Below are 27,828 nucleotides of genomic sequence, written 5' to 3'. Positions count from 1 at the left end.
GATACATAGAGTCACATAAAAACAAAGGTTAATTGACAAATCCATCAATACTGAAAGTTTCCACAGAGACTGTTTGTATTCGAAGACACCTGTCAGCACGTATGGTTTACAAGCGTCCATGGCACATACGATACACTGGCTTGATTGTGATTTTTATAGATCATTATTCTGTCACTTGACTTTGATTGGATTACTAGCCAGCTGTCTATCTAACACGCTACAGTTATGTGTAATTTACGATTTATACTGTGAGAGGAAGCGGATCTATCAGTATGCTGGTACATACATTGAAAGAATCTGTGTATATGCCTATAAATATTTGAAGACACTTGTCAGTGTGTATGTCTAACAAACATTTATCTTACGTACGAATCATTGGGCATTATGAAATTATTAGGTATTACCACTGGGTATTGAAGGCACGAAGTTTGAAAAATCATGAACGAGAGAGTAATGGGAAAGTACTGTAGAGTGGCACCCGAATGATATGATTTCAATCATGGGATGAGCCAAAGAAAGCCAAAAATTAGAAATAGTATTTAAGGTTGCATGCATTTATTTATTTTATGAGTTTAAAATACAACTGTATTGTCCAAATGCTTGGCTTAAATCACAAATGAAACTGTTCAAAAATGGCCGCCATACTTGTTTCACGGACTGCATTTCAAGTCCTTTGCTTATGTTTATGTTTTTTTTTTTGTATGTGACGTCACACGCAACAAAAAGTCTTAAAACTTTAACTTGTGGTTTTTGAAGACGTACATTACCCGTGACCAAGGCGAGTCCGCCGAAACGCGTTGGGTAAACAACTGGCTGATGCTCTTAATGAAATAAAAAACGATCTTCCTTGACGCTTTGGGCTCTTAGCGGTTATTGTTTCTGGACGAGAGTGCAATAGTACTGTGGTACTAAGTGACGTTGGATATATATATATATATATATATGTATATATATCCTCCAAGCTGGTTCCTGTTTGCCGGTTGTTTGCAGCGCTCCTTGTGGGTGCGTTTCCCTGCGGTAGAACCACACCGCTACTTCATTCGCACACAATCTCCCTTGCCAGGAAGAAAAACCGTCCGCACTCCCAAAGTAACCGTTTCAAGCAATTATTTATTAGTTAACATTAGGGCTTAAGCAGAGCTTGATCTACGCGTTTCGATGCCGCCTGGCACCTTGTTCACGATCAACTCGCTCCCTGACAAAGTCTCATTAAAAAGATTTCAAATTGCTGTGATGTCATTTCCTGTTTGGTTACAGTCTCAATGCCTTATGGTCATTGTAGTTGTCAGTGAAGTTGACGAAGAGAAAAATTTGTTTCCCATTTCACATCACCGTCGCTCTCCATAGATCTCATGCTTATTTCATTTTACGTTATTGCAGGATACAATTGGTCTTTATAATTGTAATTCATTGATTTCTGCAGCAATAATGTTGTCTAGATTTTTTCTTTGACTTGCACTGTCATTTTAAGAATGCCAATAAAGTTATTACTTTTACTTTTTGTCTCTCTTCCCTTTGTTGTTTCTATATGGCTATCTTCTCATGCTGCCCAATCGTTGTTTTTATTTCTTTTCACCTCTTTTTCCTTGTTTGTTCTTAAAACATATTTTCTACCTTGTATCCCCCATTGTATGAATTTTGCTGTGGACGGTTTATAGATGGATATATAACTCCTCAGATTGGTTAAGGCCATAGGGACTTAGAGTTCTCAGGTTGATGATGTAGCGCAACTCCCTCTGGCGCAACAACTTTTCCCGATCCCCACCGCGTTCTCTTTTTGGAATTGACTCTATTCCAAAAAATCTTAATTTCTTCCAGTCTCCTTGATGCACCTGCTCCATATGTTTCGATACCGTGTTGGTTCGATCTTTGTGGATGGTTGCCCTCACATGCTCCATTATTCTTTTCTTAAGTTCACAAATGGTACTTCCCACGTACCTGAGTGGGCATGGGCATTCTATCACGTATATCGTGTATGTATATATATATATATACATTGAAGCAAAAGGGTTCAGCACTTTACAATGTAATCACAAAGCAATGTCCTAAGCAGTGAGCACACGAAAGGAAGTCTAGATTACAGTTGTTTTTCTTTTTTTGTTCAAAGTTGTTCTTTATTAAATTTTCATTAAAATTCAAAAGACCATAGCCGACGCCTTTTGTCTCAAACTGAGACTTCTTCAGGGCTATAGAAAAAAACACATACAAACAAATATTTAAAACCAAATCTACATATATACAGGGATTTTTTCATTTGTGAGAAGATGCACTCATCAACTTTGCATATCGAGCACCATTTTATATTTGCATGAGCTCGTTCAATCTATTACCTCAACCAGTATCTTACATATTACTTGGCCTATTTACATTTGATATCACAATGGGGCCTATCTTATTAACAATTTAAAATATTCAGTTCAAAGTACAACTAAGTCAAATTGTGTCCTTTACCAAAAACTGTGATAGTTATTGTTAATATCATACCTCATTCGAGTCACAAATGCGCTTTCAAGGATGATAAGTATTTCAACAGCTTGTCATAGTTCCAAGGTTCAGAAGAGATTTATACAGTACTCGTTTCCTAAAACCACAAATATATACAGCATGAAAAAATGTCCATTCCTATCCATTTGTGCAAACATATATATACACGTAGAGCTTTAAATATTAATACATAATATCAAATTCATGATAAGATAACATTTGTAAAGTGCCTTTAGATGCCACATTCCAGTAACATTGCGAGGAAGGAGATTAGATGGTTGCAACTAATGTTGTTGTCAAAGATACTTTGCAATAGGTTGCAATTATATTTTAGAATGTCAGATAATGTGACTGTTAATAATTGCTGCTCAAATTGCATTTGCAAAAATATCAAGAGAGACAAAACAGTCTAATTACTATTTGGGCAAAAACAAAATAGGACCAGAATTATGTCTGAAAATCAATCACAGTGTGTTGTGTGTTGGCCACAAATCCTAAGTATCATAAATGCCCTATATCAAACAGCATGAACTGTAGAATGCACGCGAATCCATAAAAGTTATATACATTTTGCAATGGTGTCATCAATAAGTTGCATTCTTATTAATCGTATGTACTTTAAGTGTGCAGGAATTTCAATAACCCACTTTGTCTAATGACAATAAACGTAACGCGCCCACTAACCCAATACGATTGTGTGCGCATACCACGTATCACTACACTAGCAGTAGTCATCTTTTAGATCTGGAGGGACCGTTGTTCACAGAAGCTAGAGGTCATGTAACTTCATTTAAGGAATCCTGTTATTAGTTAAGAGGTTTGGTCAAATACCCGGGAGACAGTGCCACATTACGCATTTTTCTATATGTTACAAACATCTATATATTTGTAAACAGCGCCAAACCATTTTTTAAAGAATACAAAAAAACTCATAATTTTTTCTGGCAGGGCTTGGTGACCTTTAAAAACAGTCATATATACAGAGTATACAACATACCTAATATTTACGCTGTTTTGTTACCATCAAAACAACTACGTTGAATCTATTAATATTGACGATATGCTCAGAGGTATTCTTAGCGATAGACTCGCGGAATATCCGACATATAAAGTGTTCTATTAACACCAGAAAATCTCAGTCAAATCTGTTAAAATCGATAGTTCACTCAAGGCATTCTAGCTGAGTTACTTGCAACATTCTAACCTATTATCCGAGATGTGGAGTATAGTGGGAAGTGCTCCTTGGTTCTTTGCACTGGTACGCTCTGCTCAGATACTATTTTGTCAGGTGTGGATGTCTATAGCCTTTACCCTCAGCGTGTTATATATCCAATCAAAAAGGTTGCCCCAAAGATACGAAGTTAACTGGCAGGTAAGTATTTCCTTCTTTTATTGCACACAGCTTGTTTCTTTGGGGCAACCTTTTCGATTGGATTTGAGCGGCTAGTCCGGTCGCGAAGCAAAGTTCACCGCTAGGAAGCGGGCCCCGTGTTGGCATCAAGTTGGTGCTAGCGCGAATATGGGAGGCAGCTCTGAATAACAACTACAAAGCGGGTCAGGCAGTGAAGCAGGACATTGCACCAACCCACGAGGGTAAAACTTTCATCATTTGCTGTGTGTTAGACGGACTCACATGAGGTTATAACTCCCGAACTATGAGTACCAGAGAGCTTTGAAGAAGGCCACGCCCACCGAGGCGGGCTCGTTGAAGTAATGAATGCGAGGAGAACCAGTTTGCCATTTCAGCATCATCAGCCATTGAAGAAGGGAACAGTGGTTCCCGAAACGCGTCTGGTGTCATGAGGGTGCCTTTTCCTCGCTGCTGCTTGCTGACAAGTTGTGTGCAATAATAGAAGGAAATACTTACCTGCGAGTTGCCTTCGTTTCTTGGGGCAATCTTTTTGATTGGATATATATATATAAATACATATATATATATATATATATATATAAAACCAACGCCTCCTCCAAGATAGGAAAAAGCACAGCACACTCCGGAATTCAAAGCAAGGGCTTTATTGAAGTAAAATGCGCGTGGTGCTGGCAGTCCCTTGAAACGCTAAGGCAGACGCGTTTCAAGCCTTCAAATGGCTCTCATCAGTGCCTGTTCCCAGGGCTCCGCGCTCTCTGTGATGGTCAAAACGAGGTGCAGGTGAGTAGAAAACCGCTCCCTTTATGGTGTCATCACGCTCCTCCTCCAATGGGTGGTATGCTGACCACTCGCGCTTTCAGTCTGCCAGGCAGGAGCATGCTGGTAGATGTAGTCCTAAGGGGTGTTCGTTCAGTAACAAAGACACTCCTCACATCAAGTGATGTTCCAGATTACTGGATAAGGGCCACACTCCAGCTCAAGTGCCCAGCAGGACGACCAAAAACCTCTCACCCAACTCCTTAATCAGGCGAACAATATCACCTCCTCTCTCCCCAATGCAGCATATCACACCGTGATGGCAGTCCAAGCCGCTAGGGAGGGCTCCGTGTTTTTGCAGTTCATGCAACTTTTCCAAAAGATTTGCTGGTCTTAACACGGTGCACCAAACCGAGAGGGTGTGCTGTTAGTCAGCGACCTGCTTGCTGACAATACATAAAACCAACGCCTCCTCCAAGATAAGAAAAAGCACAGCACACTCCGGAATTCAAAGCAAGGGCTTTATTGAAGTAAAATGTGCGTGGTGCTGGCAGTCCCTTGAAACGCTAAGGCAGACGCGTTTCAACCCTTCAAATGGCTCTCATCAGTGCCTGTTCCCGGGGCTCCGCGCTCTCTGTGATATATATATACATGCTCCAACTCGTTTAAGCACTCCACATTCACCATCAGGAAAAACGAGCGTGGACCCAAATATCGTGCTGTTTTATTTTATTGCCAGTCTGCCATGACGCGTTTTGGGCGGTCCTACCCTTGATTACATGACACAGCTTAGACATTCACCCCGCTTTTTAAAGTGCTAGTGCAAGGGACATCACAAAAAAATATATAAAAAATCTTTGGATGTAAAGTGGTCACCGCAAATCAATATTGGAGAACTGTCATAATACATATATAAATACATTAATCATGATAATAATGGCTTAAATGCCTTTTAATTATCCTAAAAACATTCCAATCCAATTGTGAAGCTTAAATAATTATAGTGATATCCCAAAACCGAATATATAAAAAATTGAAAAAATATGTATAGATGTCTGGTTCCAGCCTTAAGATATTAACTCAACCACTAGAAGTAAATACTACTGTGATCATTTTATCTTATATCATGCATCTCTATGCCCTGGATGAGATGTTCTGGTAAAATACTCATGGTCCCATCTGATGGCAGGAGCTAAAATAAAAAAGTGAAACAAAAAGTGCAGCAGTGCTTAGGACTCCATATTTTCGTCACTAGTTCATATAGACTTTATAGTTGATCCCCAGCAGATGCATAAATACATAATAACAAGTATAAAATATACTGTCCATATAAATATGACATCTAAAATTCAACTATAAAAAATGTATATATAAATATATAAAAACTGTGTACAAAAACCATAAAAGTCCAAATAAAATATAAAATCTCTTATTTGTTGTATTCAGATCATTTCAAGAGGAATTTGCAAATCATTTGCTCCAGGCCTGAGTTCCATCTTGTATTTCTTATGTGTCCCATATTGTGTCTGTCTAGTTGCAACAGTAATCATATGTATTCATAAAAATGTGTACAGGTCTTCACTAGCATTCAGGCCACCAGGTTGTTTTGAATCAAACTGTAAAATAAAACTGTTTTCTAAACGTCTAAGTTTTGATTCCCTGTCTTATATATATATATCTTATTTAATAATTGTAAACAATTAAACAGATATTAACATTAATAATATATATTAAAATCTGGGAATAATGCATACACAATGCCAACTAGAGTCTGTGCAGCAGTAAGGAAAGTCTTGGACGTCAGAGGGGTAACATTTACTATTCCCACTCCAGTCTTTGCAACAGAAGGGAAAGTGTTGGGCTCCGAAGGGGTAAAATATACTATTCCCACTCCGGTTTGTGCAAAAGTATGGAAATCGCTGTACTCCGGAGGGGTAAAATTTACTATTCCCGCACCAAGCTTAGCAAACATAGGGAAAGCGCTGGACTCCAGAGGGGTAACCTTTACTATTCCCACTCCAGTCTGTGCAATAGTAGAGAAAGCATTGGACACCGGCACCGTTAAATTTACTATTCCCTCTTCAACCTGTGCAACAGTAGAGAAAGCATTGGACATTGGAGAGGTACATTTACTATTCTCTCTTTCGTCAATGCAACAGTATAGAAAGCGTTGGACTCCAGAGAGTTAATATTCACTATTCCCACTTCAGTCTATGCAACAGTATGTCAAGTATTGGACTCCGGAGGTGTACAATTTACTATTCACACTCCAGTCTGTGCAACAGTAGAGAAAAATGTGGACTTTGGAAAAGAAAAATTTACTATCCCCACTCCAGTCTTTACAACAGTAGGGGAAGCCCTGGACTTTAGAGGGGCTACATTTACTACTCCCACTGTAACCTGTGCAGCAGTTGGGAAAGCATTGCAGTTCAGAGGGGTAACATTTACTATTCCCACTCCAGTCTGTGCAACAGTAGGGCAAACATTGGACTTTGGAGTTGTAAGATTTACAATTCCCACTCCAGTCTGTGGAACAGTAGGGAAAGCGTTGGACTGCAGAGCAGTAACATTTACTACTCCCCCTTCAGTCTGTGCAACTGTAGGGAAAGCATTGTACTTCGTAGAGGTAACATTTATTATTCCCACTCCAGTCTGTCCAACAGTAGGGAAAGCGTGAGACTCTGGAGGGGTCAAATGTATTATTCCCAATCCAGACTGTGCAATCGTAGGGAAAGCATTGGAGTTCAGAGGTGTGAAATGTACTTATCTTACTCCAGTCTGTGCAACAGTAGGGAAAGCATTGGAGTTCAGAAGGTTAAAATATAAAATTCTCACTCCAGTCTGTGCAACAGTAGGATAAACATTGGACTTTGGCGAGGTAACATTTGCTGTTCCCATACCAGTCTGTGCAACAGTATGGAAAGTGTTAGACTTCGGAGGGGTAAAATGTACTATTCCCAATCCAGTCAATGCAACAGTAGAAAAAGTACTTCACAGCAAACACAAACATATACAAAACATAACCCTATTAATGTAATAATAATATAAAATCCTTATTGGAAACTTTATTACTTAAACCCAAAAAATAATATATATAAAAAACAATTATTATAATTATTAATCAATTTGAGAATAGTTAGCAATTAAAAGAAATTGACCATTGTTTATTACTAAATTAACTTACCACACCATACCCCCACAAACCTAGCAGCCCTCACTTAAACTATAACTAAAATAAATATATGTAACACAATTCACATATTTAATAACTAATTAAATACAAATTAAAACATTAATATTTAAGTATTAATTAATTAATCAATTAATGAATATTTAATTAAGCAATTTTTGATTATCTAATTATTCATTTATTATTTAATAATAAACTTCCTATCCTATACCACTACAAACCCACCAACCCGCACCAAACAATTAACTTAGAAAATCTAATTATTAAAACATTTACATAATTAATAATCAATTAAATAATTGTTAATGAATAGTTAACCAATTCTTAATTACTTGTTACTTAATTAACTTTCCACCCTATACCCCTACTAACCCAGCAAAACATACCTTACAAATAACTTTAAAAGTATATTTATGACACGTCACATTATTATGAATCAATTAAACAATCAATAATAAATGAATTATTAATTAATTGTACTTAATTAACTTCCCACCCTACACCCTTACAAACCTAGCAACCCATGACGACAATATAAATTACTATTATAATAAATTACAATTATAAATCAATAAACATTACAAATTATGTTAAGAAATATTATTAAGAATTATCCAAACAATAATAAGCCCATAACCTAAAATAAAAATGAACACACATAAGGATATTAAAAAAATATATTTTTTAGAACAATATTATTGAAAGCACTATTTACAACAACGATAGTCTTTAAAGCGATATTCGTTACCAAACAAATCAGTATTCTTGACCACAATAATTTCTGCTTCATGATATTGTTGTGTCACAATATTTTGTTCACAATATTTTTGCATCTGATACTTCGAACTCGATATTTTGTCCAAACATTGATAGAGATGGAAGAAGAATCACCTTGAAATGATAAAGTGACTGTTCAGACAAAGGGCCCGATTACAATGCCGGTCGGACATTCGTCCAACCAGCCTTGTTGTGGTAAAGGGACTGGCCGACAGGTAGTTGTCAGCCCCGACCGCCAAATTAGGATCCAACCACCATGGAGGCAGTCAGAAACATGCATCTTTGCATTGAGGCTTGTGCTGCGGCCCTGAAAAGGCCATAGCACAAGCTCCAATGCCAAAAGACATGTTTTTAAACATCCCTGCACCATGGTGCCTGCCACACAATCCACAGGTGCTCCTCAGGGCCCATAGCGGAGGGCCAGAGGGGACAGCAGCATTGTAATGTGGCAACCTGACCATGGATATAGATGTCGGTAGGACCGACACCGACATCGTGCTCGGCTCCATAGTTGAAGTTAAATAGAGCTACAGAGCAAGAGAAGACTTAAAATCAAAGACTGAAAAAAACGAAAAAGACTTTTTTGAAATTTTGTGTTCATCATGGTTTCGAAGAAAAAGAAGACAGTTATTGTAGTTTTAAAAAAAAATTTAGTTGCTTTACGATTTTTGGTCCCAGAATAATTGATCTGTCTGAAATAGAGAATGGAGAACAGCCAAAACTGTAAAATTGAAGGTTAATTGATCATATTATTAATATTAGTAGCTTTAGTTGGTTTGGTTACTATCACTGGTGGCAAATGCTTCTATGAACGTCGAGTTAATAATAAAATGAATCATGATATGTCAGAGAATAAAGAAAATGTAGTTTTATATAATAATATGATACATTAATACATAAAAATTATAAACATTAAGGGGTGTAATTTTTCGCCTACTTCTGCTAGTGAAGGACTAATGTAGTTGAGCTTCCAATTTCCTATGCTTTATTATGCAATGTGTATGTTGTTATATTTAATAATAATGATGTACTTTCTCATTATTTAATGGATTTCAACATTCCTTTAGAGGACTTACTCATTACAGAAGATGACAAGGATATCAGATATTGTACATTCTTAGGAAAAATCGCACAAACTAAGCAGAAAATGTAAATAATTTACCAGGGTTATGTGAGACACAATTGAGATTATCAGAGAATATAATGAAAGAGAAGTGTAGGTTGTGAGACACTGGAAAGAGGAAATAGCTATGATAGAATTAATGGAGCAGGTAAACGAAGAGGAAGAATTTAGATTGTTGAATATATATCCTAGGTAAAGGATGGCACAAGAGCGAAGGAGTGAACTGTGTGTGGTGCGTAGAAGACCTTTTAGAGATGTTAAGGAAGAAAGTATGTGTGTAAGGAGTTATGAGATGAGTGGAAATTATTTGTTGGGAGGATAACCAATTTTGAGAGGAATTTATTATCTGTGTGTAGAAGCCTGTCTATTTCAATCTGAAGCATAATTTGGTTAGATCCTGTAATCTTGGTCTAGTGTTTCCTAGAGTGTATCATACGAGTGAAATGTCTAATGAAATTGGTTTAAAGAGAGTGAGACACAGTTTTGGAAAGGTCGTTTACAGCAGCGGCCTGTGCAGTTAAGAGCGGGGGCCGGGTGGGGGGATTTGTGCAGATGATGACAAGGGAAAATGTAATTATTAATTCATTTTTAATCGTTATCGTCCATTTACACACCCTTCCCCACCCAGACCCACTGCTCTTACCTGCACGGGCCACAGCTGGTCGTTCAGGAACTAATAAGTGCTGTGATTCCTTATATAGGTGTGCCAATAAATAACGTGAAAATTAGACAGCTGTCTACTTTAGTGAAAAGCCTGCAGTATATACAGCTGGAGCATTAAAACAGGTAAATAAAGAAACGATTGATATTAAGGCTATGATAATGCAGAATCACATAGCAATAGATGTTCTGCTGGAGAAAGAAGGTGGAGTTTGCTAGGTGATAAAGGCAAAGAAGTGGTGTTCATATGTTCCAGATATTAGTACGGTTAATAATTCTTATATTGCTATTATAACTAACAACTCACACATACTTCAATCTGCAAAAAGCAAGGCTTGTGGGAAGCTGTAGGTTCCTTGTTTAGTGAGATAGGAAAGATTTTTAGTAAAGTTGGTGAATGGTGAGATAAGTTGGGTATAATTATATTAAGTTCATTATTAACAGCTGTAATAATTATAACGGTTTGAGGAACTGTCCTATTTATTTTACTGACATTTTCTGGGTGTATGTTCAAGAAATGTAGAAACAGATTTAATAAAAGTTATGTTAAAAAAAAGCATGAGATAGATTATATCAAGGACTGTGTCTACAACCAACTGAAAATGGCTGAGGAGAATTCCAGAAAGGAGCAGAAAGCAATGCAGATTGAGTGGTTTTCTGATTAATAAAGTTATTATGGAGTTTTAGTGATTATAGAATAATTAGAGGGGGAAACCGTAGAATATTCTTTTTTCAAAATCGATATATTGCTTTGCTGGAATAAAGAATAATTAATAATAATATTTTGATGTTGGATCCAATACGTAAATGATGAGCAAATGCAGTTACAGATTAAACAAATGTAATAAAAGGTATCGAAGTATATTTATTAATATGATTTATGTATGACACATTTATATGAAAACACCATATTAAATAAAATGGATTCTGTTTCTGTCATCCACCCCCTCCCATCCTCTGCACATTGCTTGCCTCACAAACTCCGCAGTGCAAAGGCAGCTGATGTATTTGTTTTTCCACTGTTACGTATACAAAGCTTTGAATTACCTTTCCAGTGTGTTAACTTCTTGGCCAGTCTGCTTTAATTCTGCTGTGGAAACAGGTTTTTATTTATTTGTATGAAATGATATTGTAAAAATGTTTCATATTTTCTTCGAACATCCCAGAATGGCAAGGAATTTTCTGGATGCTTTCTTAAAGTGGGATATTGTTTATGTGCTGATGTGATGTAATTATCATTTTGAGTTGCGAAAGAGTTGTTACAAACGATCAGACCATGATGATTTAGCTGTTTTACTAATTTACTGCTGACAGGAGCGTCACGGCGCTTGCTGTTTAGTTAACTTTTTACTCGCCTGTTTGTTTTCTTTTAGGTCTTCTGACCCTCGCTCTCCTGCTCCCCTCACTTGCACTATAATTGTGCCCCTCACCGCCGTTTGGCGGGCTGGTTCTGGGGAGGCGGACATCTTGGTTTGGGGTGAGGTGAGAGATTAGTCCGACAGTGCTTCATTGCGCATGCGCCAGCGGGGGAACGCATATTTAACGCGAGTCCCCGCCTTTCCCTCCCCCTGACAAGGAGCGTACTGCTGACAGGAGCGTTACGGCGCTTGCTGTTTAGTTAACTTTTTACTCACCTGTTTGTTTTCTTTTAGGTCTTCTGACCCTCGCTCTCCTGCTCCCCTCACTTGCACTATAATTGTGCCCCTCACCGCCGTTTGGCGGGCTGGTTCTGGGGAGGCGGACATCTTGGTTTGGGCTGAGGTGAGGGATTAGTCCGACAGCGCTTCATTGCGCATGCGCCAGCGGGGGAACGCATATTTAACGCGAGTCCCCGCCTTTCCCTCCCCCCGACAAGGAGCGTACTGCTGACAGGAGCGTTACGGCGCTTGCTGTTTAGTTAACTTTTTACTCACCTGTTTGTTTTCTTTTAGGTCTTCTGACCCTCGCTCTCCTGCTCCCCTCACTTGCACTATAATTGTGCCCCTCACCGCCGTTTGGCGGGCTGGTTCTGGGGAGGCGGACATCTTGGTTTGGGGTGAGGTGAGGGATTAGTCCGACAGCGCTTCATTGCGCATGCGCCAGCGGGGGAACGCATATTTAACGCGAGTCCCCGCCTTTCCCTCCCCCTGACAAGGAGCGTACTGCTGACAGGAGCGTTACGGCGCTTGCTGTTTAGTTAACTTTTTACTCACCTGTTTGTTTTCTTTTAGGTCTTCTGACCCTCGCTCTCCTGCTCCCCTCACTTGCACTATAATTGTGCCCCTCACCGCCGTTTGGCGGGCTGGTTCTGGGGAGGCGGACATCTTGGTTTGGGGTGAGGTGAGGGATTAGTCCGACAGCGCTTCATTGCGCATGCGCCAGCGGGGGAACGCATATTTAACGCGAGTCCCCGCCTTTCCCTCCCCCTGACAAGGAGCGTACTGCTGACAGGAGCGTTACGGCGCTTGCTGTTTAGTTAACTTTTTACTCACCTGTTTGTTTTCTTTTAGGTCTTCTGACCCTCGCTCTCCTGCTCCCCTCACTTGCACTATAATTGTGCCCCTCACCGCCGTTTGGCGGGCTGGTTCTGGGGAGGCGGACATCTTGGTTTGGGGTGAGGTGAGGGATTAGTCCGACAGCGCTTCATTGCGCATGCGCCAGCGGGGGAACGCATATTTAACGCGAGTCCCCGCCTTTCCCTCCCCCTGACAAGGAGCGTACTGCTGACAGGAGCGTTACGGCGCTTGCTGTTTAGTTAACTTTTTACTCACCTGTTTGTTTTCTTTTAGGTCTTCTGACCCTCGCTCTCCTGCTCCCCTCACTTGCACTATAATTGTGCCCCTCACCGCCGTTTGGCGGGCTGGTTCTGGGGAGGCGGACATCTTGGTTTGGGGTGAGGTGAGGGATTAGTCCGACAGCGCTTCATTGCGCATGCGCCAGCGGGGGAACGCATATTTAACGCGAGTCCCCGCCTTTCCCTCCCCCTGACAAGGAGCGTACTGCTGACAGGAGCGTTACGGCGCTTGCTGTTTAGTTAACTTTTTACTCACCTGTTTGTTTTCTTTTAGGTCTTCTGACCCTCGCTCTCCTGCTCCCCTCACTTGCACTATAATTGTGCCCCTCACCGCCGTTTGGCGGGCTGGTTCTGGGGATGCGGACATCTTGGTTTGGGGTGAGGTGAGGGATTAGTCCGACAGCGCTTCATTGCAATGCTCCTCCCCTAGCGCAGCGGGATCGCGCAGCGGGCGTGTCTTCGCGTAGCCGGAGTCGTGCCAGAGTCCTGCCCGTCTGCGCCCGTCCGCGCTAAGGCCGTGCGGGACGTGGCGGGCTCTGGTTCGCGATAGTCATAACTTCTGGTCTGTTGCCATGCGGACATACTCCAGGGAGAGCCTGATGTCCATCGACCAGGTGAGCCTCTGCTGTACACTTCCGCTTGTCCACCCTCTCTGTGGTCCGTATCGTTGTCCCTGCAATGGCCTGATACTTGACCCCCCAATGCCTCTCCCTCAGAAATATCCTTCTGTTGTTCATCATAGTAGGGGCTCTCTTCCCTTTCTGCGGATTATGAACCTAAATGTGAGGTCGGTCTTGAAACATCAGCAGAATCTGTACGATCTTATTGAGGATGAAGCCCCGGATATCCTTGCCATAACTGAAACATGGCTTCAGGAAGCTGACACTGCCATTTTCAATCTGGCATGCCCCTCTGACTATTCTATGTACACCTTGAATAGAGCATCTAGAGGGGGTGGAATAGCGCTGATAGTTAGGTCTCGTTTTCCCTGTGTGTGGAACAGCCTTAAGATCGCTGGCTGTGAAAGCGCCTCTTTTAAAGTCTCTGTCAGCCCAGAGTTTATACTCTCTGGGATGGTGGTATATCGTCCGCCGGGCAGTGACGTGCTGTTCAGAAATGCTTTTTCGGATATTGTCGGCACTTTGATCACTGACTGCGCCAACTTTTCTATACTGGGCGATTTAAATCTGCATTTCGATACACTGTCCAGTCTGACAGCTCGTGCCATCTCTTTGGACTTAGAGGCTCTTCAATTGTCCCAGCTGGTTTCCCAGCCTACTCACATTGGGGGACATATTCTTGACCCTTTTTTCACCAATTTGACTGAGGCTAAAATCACTGCGATTACTCCAGTAGAATGGTCTGACCATTTCCTGGTGTCTATCCAGTGTCCCGTGTCAGTGACCACTCCCACTTCCTCAGCTAGATGGGTATTTAGGAGCTCTTGGAATAAACTCAGGCTGGAAGATTTTCATCATCTTCTGTTAGTGGAGCCCTTGGGCCCATTGAACAATGTAGACGAGGGGTATGACCTCTTCTGCTCCTGGCTTACTAGGGCTCTGGACGCACGGGCGGAGAGGGCTTGGCGGAAGACATATGGGGCCGATTTAAAAGCTGCATATGCCGCGTCCGTCAAGCTCTATCATCGGGCCATATGTCGTGCTCGTGCGGCCTTCTATGCCGAAGAATTCCGGAACAGCACCAACCCGTCGAAGGCCATCTTCAAGGCGGTTAAAGATCTTATGGCTAAGCGGACTACCTCTTCAGCCGAGAGCTCTGTCTCCCACTGTGAATCCCTTGCTTCCTATTTTTTGGGAAAGGTCCAAGCTATTTATCGGGCATTCCCTAGCATTGGGGTTTCGTTGGGAAGTTCCAATGAGACACCACGTCAGATCACCCTCCCTTCATTTCCCCCTCTCACCTCGGATGGGTTTGATAAACTCGCTTTGCAAGTTAAATCTGGATCTCTATCCGATCCAGTAAGGCCTGCTCTCTTTCGAGACCAGACCTTTATGGGACGGCCCGTTGTGCGTTCCCTTGTCAACCTCTCCTTGGAGTCGGGGGTAGTTCCAACTAAATGGGAGCAGGCGGTAGTGTCCCCGATCATCAAAAAACCCTCCTTGGACCCGTCTAAGCCTGAAAGTTTTCGCCCCATCTCGCTGCTACCTTGGCCGGCAAAGCTGACTGAGGCCCATGTTAATCTGGCCCTGTCAAAACATCTAGCCCGGACCAACGCCCTCGATCCCACACAGAATGGCTTCCATGCTGGTCACAGCACGGAGACCGCTCTCCTTGCAATGGTGGAACATCTGCGTGCAAGGCTGGATGCGGGTCAGACGGCGGCGCTGATATTGTTAGATCTCAGCGCCGCCTTCGACACGGTATCTCACAGCATCCTCCTGCATCGGCTCGAGGAGATTGGTATCAGTGGTCTGGCGCTGCAATGGTTCCGCTCCTTCCTGGACAACCGCTCCTTCTGTGTGGCCATTCCTCCCTTTTCGTCCAGTTTCCAGCCTCTGGCCATGGGGGTTCCGCAAGGGTCCTCGCTAAGCCCCACGTTGTTCAATCTTTACGTGAGACCGCTGGCTGATGTCGCGAGGCAGTGGGGCCTAACTTTGGTCTCATATGCCAATGACACTCAGCTGGCGGTTACTCTCAGCGGGGATGTACAACAAGATGCCCCCAGGTTTCAGTCTGGACTGAAGGTGGTGGCTAGCTGGTTGACAGAAAACTGTCTCCAGCTTAATGCCACAAAAACGGAGGTAATGGTTGTTGGGAAGGGAGTAGAGCTTTGGGGCGATCAGTGGTGGCCTTCTGAGCTGGGCCCCACTCCGACCTCAGTGTCGGAGGTGAAAAATCTGGGGGTCTGGTTGGACGTTGGCCTTACCTTTATAGGGCATACCAAAAAAACTGCAGCCTGTTGTTTTGGTCTGTTAAGAGGACTTAGACCAGTTCTTAAATATTTCGATGCCCCAACCAGACAGCTTGTAGTCCAGGCAACTATCATCTCTCGTCTGGACTACGCTAGCTCTCTTCTGGCTGGGGCTAACCAGGCTGAGTTAACTCGCCTACAGCAGGTTCAAAATGCTGCGGCTAGAGCCATTGTTGGCCTACCCAGATTTTGCCCGGTGGCGAATGTACTCCGCTCCCTGCATTGGCTCCCTGTAAGGAAGCGTATTCTTTTCAAGGTCCTTTGTTTGGCCTTTAAAATTTTAAGAGGTATAGGCCCTGAAATCTTGTCCAATTGTATCTCTTTCTATGTCCCCACCCGTAGTCTTCGATCTCAGGGCCAGGCCCTTGCTGTGGTCCCCAGATTTAGACTCAGTCGGATGGGGGGCCGTTCCTTCAGCGTGAAAGCTGCACTAATTTGGAACACCCTCCCAGTTGAAGTCCGTCAGTTAGATGATCTGCTGTCCTTCCGGAGAGCTATTAAAACTTTCTTGTTTTAGCTGTTCATTTTAGGTTTTTTATTTTCCAGTTGTGTTATGTTTCTCCTTGTCTCTGCGCCGGGACGCTCCTTGGCTGGAGTAGCTGTGCGCATAATAAATTAACATAACATAACATAACATAACATTAGACACTAAATATATATAAGAACCTCTTGATTTTGGGGGTGAGCCAGATTCTTTTTGTTTTCCTTGATGCTATTAGGGACGCTAACTAACCCTTTTCTGGTTTTACTGCTCATTCGGGATTTAGATAGATTTTCTGATTTTGACTACTCTGTATAACTCTGGAGTTGAGCATTCCTGCCATTAATCTGTGTCGCTTAATTTTTAGGTTTTTGGAATAAAACTATTTCACTAATCCCTCATCCAGAACTCATTCTTTGAGTGGTCTGGGTTACTTGTTTGCTACTCTGCTAAATTGATTTCAAGGAGCCTGCCTTTTTGCGTAATTCTTACAGTAGGAGAACCATTTCAGGTAAAATTGTGGGTTTTCTCAGTTTTTGGGGTGTCCTGAATATTGAGGTATGGTTTTTGCTCCTACAATAACATCGCTGAGTTGACTTCTTGTCCCTCCATATGTACAGCTGAAGGATAGGGGTTGGACAAGGAGTGAAAATTGCAAAAAGTAAATGGGACTCTTGGAAATTGTTTACTTTATGTTTCTTCCACTGTTCTTATGACAGGAAAGGCCAGCAGCAGCTAAGAGAGCAGAGCGAGTATAAAAGCCATTGGTAGTAGCTGGTATCACTATGTACCACTAATTGACATTTATGGCAACCTCCCTTATGCTTTTTTCTGGTGTCATCAAAGGAAAAAGCCTATCACCTAAAGTGTTGTCTGTCTGTGATTAGTGTCAGGACAGGTTTTAAATTCAAAAGATAGATTTTTTTATCTTTGCTTTAAGTAGGGCAACTTCTCTACGATTGTAACAAATATCCATTTGGACTGTGTATGGATTCACCCCTACTGTCATCTGCTAACTCTCTCAGTACTCCTTCAGGTTGCAAATTGTCTTTCCGCAAACATATTAGTAATAAGACACATAAGGCACACAACCAAATTTCGTTCCTTAGGCAGTGCAAGGCACATTTTCCTTCTGACACCTGAAGCTCCAACATCCAGCTACTGGCATTGTCCCATAATGATGAGACTAATGCCTACTGTGAATGGGGGAGGGTGCAGCATCCATTTTTAACCTAACCTTGTAGTGAAGAGCAGTTAATTAGTCTCTGGCAATAAACAGTGTTTCGAGCAGGAAATGTCCGGGCACCTCAAAGGACAACAGTACCTTTATGTTTGAAATATCTGTTTTTTAAGGATGTCCTGTTGGCCCTTTGATTTCTTCACACTCCCCTCTTATGGTTCATAGTTGCAATTATTATTTCACCCATGTCATATTCGCTGATTTACTAGATTGTATTATTTGTCCTTTAATATATCCATAACGATAAAAGGAAACAACATTGAAAATAAAGTTGATGCGTGTTTTGCAAGGTTATGCAACTCTGACAACCAGCTGGGTGAAGCCTTGAACTCCATTGCCTCCCAGATACCCTGTGACAGGGCCAGGATACCATGGGATCTCTGGGGAGAGAGTACAGCAGAGGAGAAGCCTGGTAGAGGAAGACAGTAAAACCAGCTCCCGGCAGAGCACAACCCTTTTGTGGTTGGTAGTCCTTCTGAAAATGCACCTGGCAGCTAAAGCTTGGGACTATGGGTATGAGCCAAAGACCTTTGAAACTGACCCAATGAGGCACGAGTTATGAACATTTAAATATTTGTCCATTTAAACTTAACTAAGCCAAGAAACCGCATGCCTGGGCCTCTGTCTCAACTGTTTCTTCAATTTCCCCGGTGAGGGCCAACCCTTGATGGGTTGGCCTATAATTATTTAATTAGTTGTAGGGGATTGGTGTGCGTTGAGCCCCCTAGACAGAAACATTACTGTCCCGCTGGTGGCTCCATCTGTCAGGCCATTGGTGTAACATTGGAGGGGACACGAGACCCCATTCTCAGTGCAGAGTTGACCGGGCAGAGAGTCGGCAGGGCATTGCAGGACTGGGCTCCCTATGCTGAGCCTTCATGACCAAAGCTTGTAGTGTCCTGGGTGGGGCCAGGAGCACCCCTTTTAACAAAGAAGAAAAACAAGATCCTTGGGGCAAGGCCATGCTTGTAAACAATGCGACTGGAGCTGCTAATCTCTTACTTGTGGCTTTACCCACAGGAGCAGCATATAATGCCCTGCAGAGGGCTACTTTGCATATTTCCTTGGGTTGTGGTGCCCCAATCAGTGCAGGGGCACCCCCTTCCATGTTTAATGAAGGGTTGAGGGATGCTGGAGTGCAGCAGCCCTCTCACTTGATTAACTCCTAAAAACGTAACCCTATGTCTCCCAGATTCCCAAATGTATGACCTGGAGAAACGTTTTCTTTATTTTCAAGCACTTTCTAGGCCAGAGCTTTTGCTCTATAGCTTGGAATGCAGGGCACTCTACTGACTGCTTCTATGGCTGCATTCTATATTTATGCCGGTATATTGCTGACAGTAGTTTTTGAAAAACATTGGAGTGCTTTATTGGCACTATTGATTACATTCAAACATGGTTATTTATTTTAAGATACAATGGTGAATTTATAACATGTGATTATTGGTCTTTTAATTTGGTAACCATTTGACAAAGCAAATAGTCTTGCCTTTTACTTTGATGTGGTGAGTCCTAGACAAAGACAATGAGCCTGCTTTATTTAAAGTAATACCCCTTATATTTTGTGATGATCTATCTCATGTATGTAGGGGGAGGGATACTGGTACTGTGTTTGGGAGGCATGATCCAATAAGGATCAAATGTGATTTCTGAATGTCATCAAAGGTAATTTCATCTGCAGGATACATAATGCTCATAAGGACTGACCACTCCATCTTACACTTCCAAATCAACACAACGCAAGCCAACACTCCTACTAGGTTTAGCATTCCCAGCCTCAGCTGGGGCAAAATCACAGGTGTGGACTGGCTCAGAGCCCTCAGCCCAGATCAACTTAGCTCCACAGACAACCTTGACATGGACATCAACAACTTCAACCGCTGGATCAAGAACTGTGCGTTCTCCCTCGCAGACATCAACCCAAAAAGCCCAGTAAACAAAACAAGCAGGCCCGCTGGAAGACCGCTGAGACACCAAATAACACTGTAAACAGCTAGAATGGAAATGGAGAGCCTGCCACAACACCACCAACAGAACTACCTACAAAGCAGCACTCAGACGCTATTACAAGCAAATAAGAGACACCAAGAAAAAAGCACTAGTGGACCGCATTAAAGGAAGCTCCATCAGCTGCAAGAAGATCTTCTCGATCATAAAGGATTTCACCTCATACTACCTGTGGTCTTGTGGGTCCTGGGCCCACATGCTACGAATGATGACACAGACACATTGCAGTAGGGTACTGGAACTTCCCCAGGGCATGTTCGCCATGCCCCTTTTATTTGCAGGGTCACCTGACCGATGATGCCTGTGATAGTTGGGTGTGTGGTGTGGGGTACAAACGCAGGCAGAACACTAGAACGTGTCCAGCAGGACACTACACTACCCACTGTCAACAATACTGCTACTTCCCAATAACTCTGCAACAACCTACCCAACTTCTTCCACAGTAAAATCAAAAACATCTACTGCAACTTCCCACATCAACCCAACCCCAGAGAACACATTGCTAACGTACCTACCGCCAGCCAAGACAGTCAACTGACCAAATGGTCAACCCTCACAAGAAACAACGCAGCTGCAATGATGCGGTCTAACCACTCAGGGGACCCAAGAGACTCATGCCCCCATGTCCTACAACCTGGATACAACATCAATCAGCACCACCCTGACCCACATCATTGACACCTCCAACATGTCTGTCACTTTCCCAGATGAACCCAGGACCAGAATACCTGAATAGCCGCATACACTTCCATCATCCCACCAGACACCTACTCTCTGACTCAATCTCACTCGCACACATTCCCCGCATCTGGAAAACAAAAACTGGAGGCCGCTCATTCTCTTACATTTCATGCAAGACATGGAATGATCTCCCTGAATACATCACTTCTTGTGTTTCGCAAGAAGGGAAATACCTGGCTCTTCATATAAACAACTCGGGGACCACACACCTACACATCTGCTCAAGTGCCTGGATACCCTCTTGGGTGAGTAATCTGCTATGCAAATCAACATAACATAAAATATATTTGTAAATTAACGAATAGTATTTATTTGGGTGTGTGTGATAAATGTACTTTTGCTTACCCCCCCCAAAAAAAGCACTGACTGAACATTCATTTATTAAGTGTTATTATTGCATGCCAACGAATGGTGACTACTATCCCACACCAGCTTCACTGATTGGTCCTTGGACTGCTTTGCTTTGCTACCCTGAGAGTGTCAAGTGCTACAATGAGGTGCTTTGTTCCCAGCAGGGGTGGCTCCTCCACTACGGGGGAGGAGTGTTGCCCCACTGCTTTCTTGCAGTGCGAGAAGCAGAAACATAAAATGGTAAAACAACCATTTTATGTTTCTGCTACTTGCACTGTGAGAAAGCAGAAGTGTCTGGTTGGGGCGGGTGGGAGGGCGAGTTTGCCCTAGGGCAGGGAAGGAGTGGCTTGCCCACTGCTAAGGGTGCTGACTGTTTGGGCAGCCCCAGATCCAACCAAACCAGTCATGCACACTCTGTCCTTTCTTCATGCAGGCTGCTTAGGAGCCTACATGGAGAAAATGGCCTCCCCATAGGCGCCTGGCTGGTCGGCGTCCTGACCAATCACACCGCTGCCATTGCAGCATTGTGATTGGCTTAGGGAAGAGAGGCTGCTTACCTGCTTCCTGTTCCTGCCAGAGGCAGGACAGCAGGAGAGCAGGTCAGGAGAGATGACGCGGGACCAGGGAAGGTGAGTTTATTTTTAAATTAGTCCCCCCACCCACGAGTCATGCAGGCCGCAACTGGTTCCCAGTGAGGAGACATTTGTGGACCTATTACTTCCACAGCCATGATTTTGGTTATGTGTGCATATTTTGCTTTTGGATGGTATAACTTTGATATACCTGCATTAAGTAAGGAATGTGGGTGAGTGTGGAAATGGTTGTTTTGCATTAATGCAGCACTCTACAGGTTGTCACTTACTTTGTTGTCAAAAGACTTATCCATAAGCATGTACTGTGCATTTCTATCATTTTGATATATTTGTCAATAAAGCTACATAGATATTATAATTAATTCAAGGTTGAAAGTATTATAAACAAATGAGGTTCCTAATGTATTTTACTCTTAACAATAATAGTAGTAGTAATTGTGTTTTTCTGTATGTAGGCATTAAAAAGTCTCCCTTGATAAACTTTAGGCCATCTAAAACGTAGTAAAATTTGTGAAATTCTCCACCTATGTTATTCATGGTATACACTTACATTATCTCTGTCCTTAGCAAGGTGGCGCAGGAAGCCATCTTTATCCTAGATATAATGTTGACAGCTTTTGTGGTCAGACCGCGATTCTGCTTATGAATTCTTTAATGTCTTCTGTGGTTCCACTAGGTTTAACAACTCTTATGTGATATCAAAAAGTGCGGCACTTGGCTTGGTTTGTCTTTTGTCATAGTGCCTTGGCTATATGTAATGTATATATATTTTATATATTATGTTGTAGATCACTGTTATATAAACTTATTATAAGATTCTGAAAATAACTGTTGACAATTTATATTTGAATTTAAAGAATGGCTAACCCTCCCCTCATGTCTCTTCCCTTACATCTACAGTTAAAATCAAGGCGCATCTTACACTCTTGGAAACGTTTACAGCGGATCTAAATGATGAAACATCAGTAAAGTACATCACTTATAAAACCAAGTTTGAGACAGAAGTATGTGTTCTTTATTTAGTTTCATTTTTAAATCTAAACCTGTGATGTTTTTCACTGTCTACTGAAATAGTGTTGGTCTTTTGTAGATAGAAACATTTTGGAAAACAAGCAGTAACAATGTCAATAACTCTTGCCTATGCCTGAAATGAAATGAATGAATGAAATGAAAGTGACTTTTATATAGCGCATGGGTACCCGGGAGCATCCCAGCGCTGCGGAGAGTGGATAGAGGATGGAAGATGTTACGGGAATAGCCAGGTTTTCAAGTGCCTGCGAAAGGTGAGATGATTGGGCTCCTTACGGATAGATAGGGGGAGGGCGTTCCAGAGCTTTGAGGCGTTGTATGAGAAGAGGCGTCCGCCTGTCCGTGCCTTCTTGATTCTGGGTGTGTCAGTCAGGAAGAGATTATCTGAGCGAAGGTTTCTGGTGGCTTTATAGGGTTTGATCAAGTTCTTGATGATCGGGGGACCCTTGCACTGCATGATTTTATGTGTGATACATAGAGCTTTAAAGTGTACTCTCTCCTGTATTGGAAGCCAGTGGAGGGTTTTTAGGGCGGGCTTGGCAGAGAGGCGTTTGCTTGTATTAGTGAGGAGTCTTGCAGCCGAGTTCTGGACCATTTGAAGCCTGGCAATCACTGATATGGGGGCACCCAAGTACAAGGCATTGCCATAGTCCAGCCGGGAGAGCACAAGCGACTGTATCAGAAGTTTTTTTGAGTGGTCGGGAAGGAGGGGCAGTATTTTGCGTGTGGTGCGAAGGAGACCGTAGCAAGTGGCAGCGGTTTTTCTGGCCTGGGTTTTGAAGGTAAGTTCGTTATCGAGCCAGATGCCTAGGCTTTTTATTTCTTTTCTTGCCGTGGGTGCTGGACCCATGCAGGAAGGCCAAAGTGTGTTGGGGTTGAAGGATGGTTGGTTCCCTAACAACATGAGCTCTGTCTTTTCGCCGTTGAGTTTAAGATGTGATGAGCTCATCCAGCTATTTACTTCTTTGAGGCAGGTACACAGCTTCGTCGAGGAGTGCACCGACTGATTGAGTGCCACAATAAGTTGTGTGTCATCTGCGTAAGTAACTATTTTGAAAGTTTCTCTTCATTCATTGATAGCTTTAGGCACTCAATAAGTCATCATGCATGTACTCTGTCACTTATCTTTACACTCATGTATCCATTCATCCACCCACCACTCATCCTTGCATTCACCCACAACCACTAAAATGTAAACACAAACTCAACAACATTAAAAGATAAAAGTCAGAAAATAAAACATGCTGCCACCTAATCATGGCAGGTATGTGCATGCATTTGATCATTTTATTCTGATCGATCAATGGACGGAATCCTTTCATAAACTGATCTCAATCGGTCTGCCTATTCCCTTTTCGTTCGCCGAAAGTTCAGCTAAGTTGTAGAGTACCTCAGGGCTCCTCCCTCTCCACCTATTGGTTTAATCTCTATATCAGTCCCTTGATACACTCTCTCCAGCAGCTAACGGTGAAGATATACAACTATGCTAATGATATGCAGCTGATCTTCACCATCGATAATTTGCTGGTTCTAAAGAATTCTTTCAAAGCACCATGCTATATATCCGGGACTGGATGAATAGTCATCAACTGAAACTGAACTCTAACAAAACAGAGACTGTGGTGAATAAGAATAAACTTTACCTATGGAACTCTTCCTTTTGGCCTCTAGAAAAGCTGTGAAAAGTCTTGGAATCCTTATGGGTGATTCTAAGAAAGCGTAGATAGATGTACTGACTTCTTCGTGCTTCCAGCAACTTCAGAAGATAAGAAAAATAAGAAGATATGTCACCTTCCAAGCGATTAATCAAATCATAATTGCACCTGTGATGTCCCGTATAGACTATGCCAATGCTCTTTACATGAGACTCCCCTTTGGCCCAAACCACACGCTGCAAAGAGTACAAAATGAAGCAGCCAGGCTGATTTTTCGTAAACCTACACATTGCCTCGTCAAACCTTTGAGGGAAGAACTACGGGGCATATTATCAAGCCAGGCGATAAAATTATCGGCGCTTTAGCGGCAGAAAACTGCTGCTAAAACGGCGATAATGAGCTTGAATATATGCTCTATGGAATTCCATTTGAAGCCCATGTTAGATGTGAAGGACATCTAACCTGAGCTTCAATTGGAATTCCATAGAGCATATTATCAAGCCCATTATCGCCGTTTTAGCGGCAGTTTTCTGCCGCTAAAGCAGCGATAATTTTATCGCCTGGCTTTATAATATGCTCCTACATTGGCTCCCAGGAGCTCAGAGACACATTTTTCGAACCGGTTGTTTTGTTTTTAAATCCCTCCATCACAAAGGTTCAGCGTTCATAACTTCCAGAATCCAGCGATATAACCCTAAGCGTCAGCTTAGATTAGCCCACCTTAATCTACTGACTGTTCCCAAAAGCAAAAGGTTAGCGGGGGCCAGATTCTGCTCCTCGCACTGGGAATACATTCCCCCTGGGATAAGATCCTTAGTGAACTATGAGGGATTTAGGAGAAAAATGAAAAACTTGGTTATTTATACAAGCCAATGACTAACTCCGATAGCAGTTGCCTCTCTCTACCTCAGCTCCAAGAGACCTTCTGGTGTACATAAGCTCAACAAATTTCCAATAACAACATACCATAACATATCATACATAACATGCAATAAAATATCAAATTAAACATAAACATAGCGCCAAGTGGCCTTATGGCAATGGTCTTGTACATTGTGTAGCCTTGGTTTTAAAGATCTTCTAAACAAATAATAAATCCCAGCCTTACAGAAGATGTTACCTGCATCAACATTTTTATCTTCAAATGGATGATCCTTTCCTTTGTCAAATTTGTATTCAAATTACAACAGCCATTGACAAAGCCAATAGGTCTTGGCTCTAAAAAGCTGCACTATTCACTTGGCAATTGCATTTTGTCAAAAGCATATGAATGCATGGAAAAACAAATTGGTCTTGCTTTGCTTTAAAATAAACTGACAAGAGTGGGGCATAGGTGCATGCAGAAGAAAAATTGTCTAGGATAGATAATAGGGTCTCGGAGCGCAAAGGGACTGCGATGATTGATAAATTAAGACACACAAGTAAAAGATGAACTTAAATGAGGGAAATTGAGACAGCGGGAGAAGGGTAAATGTAAAGTTGCTAGAGCTATAAAAAAAAAGCAGATAGAACACAGGGCAGAGAAGGTGAAAGACCAGCTAGTGGAATGCCTTGTCTTGGGGCAAACATCTGGAGCAGCAAGAGAAAGGTGGAGGGAGAATAGCTGGTGTGAGAAAGGGAAGACGTGCAGAGGGTACAGCTAGGTAGTGCTGTAGAGAGAGGGATGCAGAGGAAATATGTATTTATGCATGAGGGAGAGAGACAATACTGTTAAAGTTTAGGACAAACCGCTGGAGAAAACAAAATGTGGAGGAGAGAAGGATTTGAAATAATAGAAAGAAAGAGATTTTCCATGCAGAACAGTTGGAAAGAGAGAAGAAATACAAGAACATGATTGGGGGTAACACAAAAACAGAATTTAAGAGACTTAAAATGCTAATATTGCAATTTGTACTGCTGTAAAAATAGAGGTCACTGGTGAGTCATTCCAGCCTTTATGGACTTGCAGGTGCTATTGTTTATAGCTGTGATGATTTGTAGGCAGTTGTTTCGCTTTGCCGTTATTTCCATTTACCACCAAAGAATCCATATGCTTAGAGCTTCCGGTGCAGGTCATTGGTAATAAGGTATATTAAACATTGGTGTGATTTTTCCTTGGGCCGGATTGAAGCCGGAACGCCTCAGACTGAATCATTATCTGCAATACACTGATACATTTTGGTGGCCTATTAGATCCTGTGGCAAACTTCACAAATGTATAATTATGTGGACATTATTGTATAATTCCAGTGGTCCTGCCTATATCATAGGAGATTGTCGGTGTGTCCGCGTGTGATGTTTTTCTGCGCGCTGCTTTTAAAAGTTTTAAATTTAATCTCGTACTGTAATATTTGGCACTGACCTGCTGCTATTTGCACATTTCACCACTTTTATCTGCCCCGGTCCATCCCGGCTGAGTGCCGTTGCGTGGAGGGCGTGGCTAAGCTTGGACAGGCTGTCACTTCCAGTCGGGGAGGCGGGACTTCGCACACGATCCACCTCAAATAACCGAGGGGCACGCGAGCGCACTGAGAAACTCATAGGAGATTGCCGGTGTGTCCGCGTGTGATGTTTTTCTGAGCGCTGCTTTTAAAAGTTTAAAATATAATCTTGTACTGTAATATTTGGCACTGACCTGCTGCTATTTGCACATTTCACCACTTTTACCCGCCCCGGTCCATCCCGGCTGAGTGCCGTTGCGTGGAGGGCGTGGCTAAGCTTGCACAGGCTGTCACTTCCGGTCGGGGAGGCGGGACTCCCCACACGATCCACCTCATAAGACAGATGGGCATGCGACCACGCAGCGGACGTGCGGCGCGCCAAAGGTAAGCCCGTCTGCTCCTGTCCACTCCCGAAAGGGCCCAGGGACCAGAAGCCCTGCCCCTGGAGGACCACTAGGGACAATTAGATACTCAGCAGATGAACTACGAAGACTATCGAAGCCGATCGACATACTATGCAAACATACCATACGTGCAGATAGAAATGAAGTGAAATGCAATCACTGTAACATGTGTTTAACTTTTAAAACAAATCATAGCGAGGAGGAGAAGCTACACCTAGCAGCATTAAACTGTAGGTCACTAGCTAAACATAAATATGAGATCTGCGACCTCCTCAGGGAGCAAGCACTGGACGCTCTTTTCCTGACCGAGACCTGGTTCAATGAGTGTTCCACCCCAGATGTTCTGGGCGCAATACCCGACGAATATGGGATAGAAAGGAAGGACTGTTACGGTCAGAGAGGCTGCGGTATTGCCATAATCTACAAGTCTACACTGAAATGTAAGATAATAGGAATGGATTTAGTAGACTGTGAGACCTTTTTATTTACATTAGCAGCTACGGAAGACAACACCGTAGCTGGCCTTCTAATTTACCGCCCTCCAGGTCCATCAGCTAATTTTATTACGAGCCTGGAAGAAATGATAGTACACCCAGCTCTCCGATATAAAAACTTTCTGGTACTAGGTGACCTGAACATACATTTTGACGATAAACAGAACAAAGTGAAGACACCTACGCACCAAGGAAGGCACACTCTGGACCCCATTTTCTCCAATATCATGGAGATAAAGGTTGATACACCCTGGCCAATTCCCTGGTCTGACCACTATCTTGTCCAGTTTATAATACCCTTGCACAGAAATAGGCAGAAACAGCAGAACAAGGAGATTACCACTAG

The 27,828-nt window shown here is 42.5% G+C and overlaps 1 protein-coding gene and 1 long non-coding RNA gene across 3 annotated transcripts in view; one reads left to right on the top strand and one right to left on the bottom strand.

The window, feature by feature from the left end:
- The window catches only part of LOC146816671 (adhesion G protein-coupled receptor F2-like), a 499,236-nt gene that overhangs the window by 44,937 nt on the left and 426,471 nt on the right, over positions 1–27,828 (top strand). The window contains exon 4 of the mRNA XM_085609542.1: positions 26,862–26,968. Coding sequence (XP_085465668.1) covers positions 26,862–26,968 — 107 coding nt within the window. The remainder of the gene's footprint in view (positions 1–26,861; positions 26,969–27,828) is intronic.
- Positions 1,092–26,877, bottom strand: LOC146816672 (uncharacterized). 2 transcript variants are annotated; one of them, XR_014962934.1, is made up of 4 exons: positions 26,779–26,877; positions 24,153–24,265; positions 2,485–2,581; positions 1,092–2,186 (listed from the first exon to the last, which is right to left on the bottom strand). It is a non-coding gene; the product is annotated as an uncharacterized LOC146816672 (long non-coding RNA). The 2 variants fall into 2 exon arrangements; XR_014962933.1 differs by lacking the exon at positions 26,779–26,877 and adding an exon at positions 26,506–26,624 and having other exon boundaries at positions 1,094–2,186.

The sequence above is a fragment of the Triturus cristatus genome, chromosome 6, assembly GCF_964204655.1.
Source record: "Triturus cristatus chromosome 6, aTriCri1.1, whole genome shotgun sequence".
NCBI classification, from domain to species: domain Eukaryota; kingdom Metazoa; phylum Chordata; class Amphibia; order Caudata; family Salamandridae; genus Triturus; species Triturus cristatus.
The sequence above is the reverse complement of the archived record's forward strand: the minus strand, read 5'-3'. Positions and strand labels throughout refer to the sequence as shown.